The 8,136-nt window shown below is 36.0% G+C and overlaps 1 protein-coding gene across 4 annotated transcripts in view; it reads left to right on the top strand.

The window, feature by feature from the left end:
• The window catches only part of APLF (aprataxin and PNKP like factor), a 70,213-nt gene that overhangs the window by 30,254 nt on the left and 31,823 nt on the right, over positions 1–8,136 (top strand). For 3 of the 4 annotated variants that reach the window (XM_011365594.2, XM_011365593.2, XM_023533846.1), the window contains exon 6: positions 3,553–3,734. In XM_011365594.2, the coding sequence (XP_011363896.1) occupies positions 3,553–3,734 (182 nt within the window). The remainder of the gene's footprint in view (positions 1–3,552; positions 3,735–8,136) is intronic. The other variant, XM_023533845.1, reaches the window with a different exon arrangement.

Here is an 8,136-nt window from a genome sequence, read left to right as displayed (position 1 = left end):
AGTCTATAAATTTTAAATAAAAATGGGCAAAATTGGCATCTGTGTCTTATTTCTGATTTTAATAGGAAATTCTGTTAGTATTTCAGCATTTAATAAGATTAGTATTCAATTTTGATACTCTTTTCATGTTTAGGATGTTTTAGTTTTTTCATGAATGACTGTTGAATTCTTTGAAAAAAATTTTGGTATAGAAAGAGTCTTACATTTTCATGTGTTAATGTAATTGATTGTGTTGGTAGGATTCCTGTGGTACACACTTGCATTCCTGGAATAAGTTCAGTTTTATCATTATGGCTTATTATTTTTATACTCTGTTAGATTAGATTTGCTAATATTTAGTTTAGGACATTTTAACCTATATTCACAAATGTGGTTAATATTTTTCTCCATGTGTGCCATCTGTGTCAGATTTTGGCAGTAGAGCTGTGTCAGCATTGTAGAAAATGAATGAGGGGTTTTCCACATATGCTCAAGGACCATTTGAATAACAGAGATAGATATGTTTCTTTATAGAGCTTTCCTACATCACAGTCTGGGCCTGGTGCCCGCTTTTAACAATTGATAGTTCTGGTATAAGACAGGTAAGTTAGACCAGCAAAAGAGAATGAAACACTTAGAAACAGATTAGAATAACATACATTTAATGTATAAAAAATTATCAGTTCAAATTGACGTGGAAAGGATGCATTATTGATGTGGAAAGGATGCATTATTATTATAAACGACATTGAGAAAATTAGCTTTCAGTTTAGAAGAAAATAATAGTAGAGCAGTAACTCATACCATATTAGTAAGTAAATTTCTACTGAATTAATATTCTTAATGTAAAAGTTAAAACTATTAAGGCATTTGGAGAAAATATGGGGAAAATATTTTTATTACTTCCAGGAGACTTAATAAAGATGACAGGAGCCTAGAACAATAAGGGAAAATTGACAAATTTATCTAGATTAAAAATGAAAAAAAGTTTGTATGCAAGACACTGTACACAGAGTCAAAGGCAAATAGCAGACTAGAGAACAATATGCTAGTTGATATCTATCGTACTTGTAAAATACATAGAAGGTTTTTATTAATTGTCTACTTGATAACAAAAAAGAAGGTAAAAGCAGTAGAAATTTTGGGCATTGCAGATAACACACTACAGAAGAAGAAATACAAAAAGGCAATAAGTATATGACTACTGTCAGATAGGAAAGTGTAAATCGAAACAACCAGATACCATTTTTTGTTCATTAAACTTATCAAAATCTAAGCAATTGATAGTAACCAGTGCTGACAGAAATGGGTATCATTGAACATAGTTGGTGGCAATATAAGTATGGTACAGTCATTTAAAGTTACTTGCCCATATCTCTTAACTTTTTAAATATGCAACACACTTTGATCCAGAAATTCTAGGTATTTAATCCACAGAAATAAGAGCATTTATACTTTTAGCCCTGCTTGTATTTATGTGTACATATTTGTAGATATATTTGCTTAAACTTAGGAAAAAGTTGAGAAAGCTTTACATCAAGTTATTAATAAAACTGATTTTAACCTTTGGAGGTTAAAATTGGATGAATGTAATTTTAATGACATATGCATATTAGTGTAACAGCTCATATAAGTAAATGCAGTTATTAATAGTTCACATAAGTAAAATAAACTGATTTGTTTTAATAGTTAATTTCTTTTATATTTCTATCATTTAACTGTACCGTACCTATCCTGGACTTAGAAAAATATTTGCTATGCCAAATACAAAGATTGTTAAGAACCAATTAACTTATTTTATGCACTCTTTGTGAAAAACATTTTAACAACAATATCATAATGGCTTCTTCCAATGCAAAAGAAATGAGCTGTGGTCACTAGAAAGAATATTTGTACTAGAGAATTTGGACTTTTAAAAAAAATGAATATTTTAAATATATATTTTTTTAACTTTAGGATTTTATGTACATGTTGACACTTGGACTGTAGCAAACTGCTATTTGGGCAGAAGCTATATCTTATTTAACTTACATTTTTAGTTTTTAGCATAATAAGCAATTACCATAGTTGGTTATTTCCTTTGGTTTGACTAATTCATAACTGTTGTAGCATTTGTTTATTCATTTCACCAAGCTATACAGTCCTGTTTAGTCGTATTTCTGACAGTTTCTAAAATGATGTGGAATGCTTTCTAATTTAGATTCAAAACAAATATTTAAATAATTTAGGTAAAGTTTAGTTATTAGTTTATTCATAAGTTTCTTTTGGTAAATGCATTATTTTTATTTTGGTTCAACTGATTTAGCTGTTTAATAATATGGACAGTACATACTTGATTAATATTTATTTCCTGAACTTAATGGAGTATTTTTTTAGGCTACTTGAATATCCTTTAGAACAGCTCTGAGTAAACTATAGCCCATGAGCCAAATCTAGCCCACTGCCTGTTTCTGTAAATAAAATTTTATTACAATACAACCATGCTCATCCATGTATGTATTATCTGTGGCTACTTTCACACTACAAAGGCAGAATTAGGTAGTTGTGAAAGATACCATATGGCCCACAGAACTTAAAATATTTACTTTCCAGCTTTTTGCGGAAAACTTTTGCTTTACGACATTAGACTATGGATGGCCTTACATACCTATATCCAGGCTCTCAAGGGAATCTTTGGACAGATTCTGTTTATGTTCAAAATTTATTTAGTCAAGCATGTTTACTGAGCACCACTTTTGTTCTGGGCACAGTTCTGGGTATTGGAGACACAAGGGGTGAAACAGAACAAGGTACACAAAGTCCCTGTCCTTATGAAGCTATCTATCATTTGAGTGTAGAGAAGATAACAACTAACCATGAAGATTTTCCTCTTAAAAGAGGTAGATCTTTCTTCTTTTCTGATTAGATAGTTCATGAATTTGTTAACAAAATGTGATACTAACTTAAATTTCCTGACTGTACTGAACCTTGGGAAGTGTGACATAGCATACAGTGTTCATTGTTACTTATACTTATTTTCTTCATTGGTGAAGTTCATAGAGGTCACTCTCCCTTTTGGGTCATTTTGGGTTCTTAATATGTATTTCATATAACAAGTTGAATTCCTCACTGTGGAAGTTAGGGGCTCAATAAGTATATGTAAAATTCATCAGATAGCTATATGTCAGATTTTCTGTTAGAAAAATTCAGTGCTAAAATAAAAAAATATATATATGATAGCTAACATATATCAGGTGCTCTCCTACACAGTTTATAATTATAATTCCCTTTTTCCAGATGATGAAACCGAAGTTCACAGAGGTGAGGTGAAATGGTTAAAGGATGGAGCCTGCTCACACTAGCATCTTGGCCTGGCTGACGCCAGGGCTGAAGCTCTTGGCCGTTGTTCTACTTAACACATTTTGAGATTTGCAAATAAGTGTTTTCAAGTTGGCATGAATATAAATGGAACTTTGATTTACTTGCCCATTTATCTTTTCCCTTTTTTTGGGTGTAGATTATTGGTATTTGAAGATGCAGGAGATAATGTTCTTCTCCTTTTTCTTTGTGTCTGTGTGCTTTTGTGTGTTTAAGATAAAGTAACCCAGGAAAGTCCAGAAGAAGGAACCTGCAAAGATAAAACCCAAGTAAACATAACACACCAAGGAAGAAAGCGATTGATTTCACCGGGAAGCTCAGAAAGTACATCACCAGTGCAAGACACAGGAAAAAAGTGCAAAAATGCTGATCAGGAAAAATCTATCATTTCACCCAAGGTGATTTTTTAAAGAATTCATTGTTCAATTGTTTTCTTTATCAAGTATTCTAGATAGGAATGGATTATATGTTGTATACAGCAAGGAAAAATCAAAATCGTTTTTTTTATTAATGAATTGGTGACATTTGTAAAGACAAAAACTAGCCCAGATTTTTTTGGGGGGCAGGGGTGTTTATTGAAACTCATCTTTAATAAGACTATTTGCATTGTTGAAAAGAAAGCTATTTAATTTAGAAATTTTCAGACTGGGAAATAAGTAGAGACCACTTGACTCTATTTATCATTGGTACCTCTATTCTGAAAATCTGGTTTCTCCTATTTTATTGGTCATTCTCAAATGCATGTAACCAACTTCTTAGATAATTTTGAAGAGGAGAACAACTAATGAGCTCATTCTTAATAGCCTGTTGCAGGATTACTTCTGGGCTAACTTACAGTCTTTATAAACCTTCTCTTTTGGTTTTTGCTAACTCACTAAAATGATTTGGCTGACTTAAGTATTCTTTTAACACTGGGTACTTACAGAAAATGTGGCCTATGTTGAATGCATCTAAAAAGAGAGAGAGAAGAAAATAAAAGAGATGGCTCCTGGGCAGAAAGGTCAGGTATTCTTCCTTTCAGTAGAGGGATGGCTTTAAGTGACAGTTTTCACAATTGTGTAGACTTGTGGCCGAGCTCTGTGGGTCCTCTCCTTTGGCTCTCATTGAGACTCCTTTGGCTCTCACTGAGTCTGTGCAGCCAGTACATTGAGACTCAATGAGAGCCAAAGGAGTAGGGTTGCTTTTAGAATAGTGTGCACTGGAATGATAGAAAGGCCAGCAGCATTTCAGAGGGTCAGGCTGTTTACCGTCTTCCCCTCTCTCTTGCTGCCTCTCCCGTTAGAGGAGATCCAACTTCTCACTGGATCCTTTCTTCCAGCTAGAGAAGTGGGGTCTAATCACTATAGGCTCAACTCCTTTGCTTACTTACAGAGTCAAGTTTAATAAATGAAAACAAAACGTTTTCTGACTCACATATAGTGGCCATAAACTTATTAAAGTAAAACTTGTTTTCTTTGAGTGCTAACATGTTCTACTCTCTGAACATGTTAATATGACTGCCTCTTTTTCCAAGAAGAGAAATTATTTTTTTCAGAAGGCAATCTAGTATACATGTTTTACTATGTTAATTTCAACCCATAAAGTTTGGTAATCACAAGTAAAACTTTCAGAAACACTTTCATAATTGATAAGAGTATAGAGAGGACCAGTAAACAGATCCAGAATATTTGAGGTACTTAGAGATTTCGAAGACATCAAAGGAGTATTCAGCCAGGTCCCAGGAATGCCTGAGCTCTGCTTGGGCAATTGCTCTCTATCTTAAGATTTCCAAAGGAGGTTCGCCTCTCACAGCACAGGAGAAACAGAGCTCAAGGTTTCATAACCTTTTCGTAACTCTTTATGCAGGGCTCTCAGGTAAAGCTGGGCCAGAGAAGATGACTTAGGCTGAGACCCAAGCAGGCCTTTTCAAGCCCCACCCTCTGTCCCTGCCCAGTTTGTCTTAACACTGTCTTGCAGCTGGTCCTCAAGAGGTGTCTAAGTGTGGAGCAGGTGGGAGGGAAAGTTAAAAATGAGTGAAAACAATAGGCTAGGCCCACCTGTTTAGCCTAATGGTGGGAGATTGGCAATTATAAGGGACTAAGAACAGTTTGGCCAGGCCTGCAGAGTAGGCTGGGATCAGTTTACTTGGAAAGGATCAAATCACATTCTCCTGGGGAAGAGTAAGAAAAGAAGTGGAGAGAAGGGGCAGAAATCACCTTCCCTGCACTGGGTCCTGCTCTTCAGATTCTGACTCATTTGGTCTGTGCAGCCAGTACATTAGCCTGATTTTAAATAAATTCTCTCAATATGCGCTCAAAATTGAGAGCTGCTAATATATCATTGTTCAACACCTTAGAGGAAACTGAGGCCCAGATCACATTGCTAAAGACCTTGGGCCTCAAACGTAGACCTTTTCATCTGGGCACAATGGGTTTTTCTACCATACGTATTAGACTCTTCAAGAATTTTGTCTCTAGTAACTTCTGATAATGCAGATAATTGCTCTAAAAGAGTCCATTTTGATCAGTTCTCTTTTGTCTTTCTGCAGCTCCTTACCAGTTATGTAATTGTCTAATTTGAGAGTGAAAATGAGAGTGTTTGAATCTGTTAACTTTAAAGAAAAGGATGCTCTGTCCTGTACACAATCTAATTAGGACTCAGTTGTAAGTGAGAAAAGGAAATCTAACTGAAACAACTTAAGCAAAATAGTCTCGTGAAGTATATCGACAGGCCATTGCTGGGAAACAGGCTACCCTAACGCTTAGTGACTTCACATAGAAATCAATGATTTATTATTTCTTATAATTCTGTGGGCTGGCTGGGCTCAGCTAGGCACTTCTTTTGTGACAGTTTTGTGTCAGCTGGGTTGTATTCAGCTGGGAACTTAGCTGAGGCTGGAGCACCCAAAGTGGCTTCACACACATGAGTGGTGCCTCGGTGAGGGTGGATGGAGTGGGGAAGCAGTAGATGTGGCAGTTGGGAAAGGGAAGGGGAGGGCTTGTTTGGCTTGAGGCAATGGAGGCATATCTATGAAAGCTGTGTAATAGACAGAAATGAAAGTTGGTCTCACATGGAAGATAAAAATCATGGCTAGAGAGTTCTGTTGTAGCCATATAATTTGGAAGCAAACTTGCAAACATTTCATTTGGAGTATATGAGAGTATATTCAGTTGGATACTTTGGCAGTGAGAGCCATTTCCAGTTATACTGCCAGCTCTGTCCTGTGGTCGTAATTGCTGAAGCAAATAAGCTGGCTATTAAGTATCTAATTTCTCTGCATATAGATGCCTCCTGTGGAGTCTTAGTCATTTTTCATCGTGGACATAGCAGTGGAGATGAAGACTATAACTCTACATAGCTATTTCTTAAGAAAGGCTGTATCCCCCAGGGCTCCTCAGTATTAGTTTACTACATCAAGGAATCTTATACCCTTTGCTCCTTCCTGATTGGTCATTTGAGTTAGTATCATTTATAGCATAGTTCTGATCGGTCCCATAGAAACATTTTTTTATTTGTTATTCATTCATTCATTCAGTCAGTCAATAAGCAAATAGTAATATAGTGGCATTAATTAAGCTATTAATAGTAACAACTAAAAAAAAAAAAAAACCCGACCATTTAGTGAGTTCTTATTCTGGGCTAGACCCAGCACTTAGATATAATTATTTCAATTAATTTTTAGAAAATCTTGGGAAGTGTGTTGATTATATCCCGGTTTATAGATCAGGAAACCTGAGGTTCTGAGAATTTAAATCAACTTGTTTAAGGTCGAAGGTTAAGAGATGGCAATGCTGGTTTTTTACTTCAAAGATTATTCTAGTAATCGTTACACTAAACGGTCTTTCTGTTATATATAAAGCAGTGTGCTAAGGTCTGGGATTACAAGAGCTCATAGTCTTGTTAATAAGGATTTCATAGTTTTGTGGGAGACATAATTCAAATCATAAAATAATGTGACCACACTGACTTTTTTGGAAGCTGTGAGGAAGATGACGACCTAAACCAGATGGAGGATTCCTAGGGAAGGGTTCCTAAAAGAAGTGATCTGAGCTGAATCTTAAGAGAAGAATTGTAGGCATGACCCAGGTGCAGAAGGGGTAGAGTTAGAAGTCCATCCCAGGTAGGTGGCACAGCTGGTATAAGAGCAAAAGGAATACAAATAGTATGCCAGGAACTACTGTTCTTAGAATTCTTGGTATAGAGTAGGTGGCAGTGTAAGATGACGGGGAGCCAGCATTGGGAACTGGTTCCTAAAGGGAGAACCTTGAAATGTTTTCAGCCACAGAGATAATCCCAGCAGCTCTTCAGAGGACAGATTGAAAGAACACAAGATAAAGGACAGAGGGATGAGGGAGGAGATTAAGGCATCAACACAGACAAGAAATAAAGAAAATTTGACCCAGGGCAGTGACATTAAGGATGATGCAAAGGCATTGGATGAAAGAAATACTTAGGAAGCAAAGCTGCAGGACTTGTTGCTTGGATACGGGGAAAGTGAGGGAAAGGAGGGAAAGAATGAGGGAAGATAGACCTCCAAGGTTCCAGCTAGAATGAACGGATAAATCATGTTGGCTGAAACTATGGTTGGAACACAGAAGGAGGATTTCAGGTTTGATATTTTGAGTTTGAGGTTCATGGGATATTTGGGAAGAAATACCTAGCTAGTGGTTGAATATATGAGTTTGAATTTCAAGAGTGTATTTGGAGGTAGAGTTTAGGATTTTTTGGTCTTCAGCACGCAGGTGGTCATAGGATTGATGCAGGGCTTTTAAGGCATCTTATTAACACAAGATATTCATTCCAAGGACAGCTTGGAAACAA

This window comes from Pteropus vampyrus, unplaced genomic scaffold (genome assembly GCF_000151845.1).
Source record: "Pteropus vampyrus isolate Shadow unplaced genomic scaffold, Pvam_2.0 Scaffold113, whole genome shotgun sequence".
Taxonomy (NCBI): domain Eukaryota; kingdom Metazoa; phylum Chordata; class Mammalia; order Chiroptera; family Pteropodidae; genus Pteropus; species Pteropus vampyrus.
The sequence above is the reverse complement of the archived record's forward strand: the minus strand, read 5'-3'. Positions and strand labels throughout refer to the sequence as shown.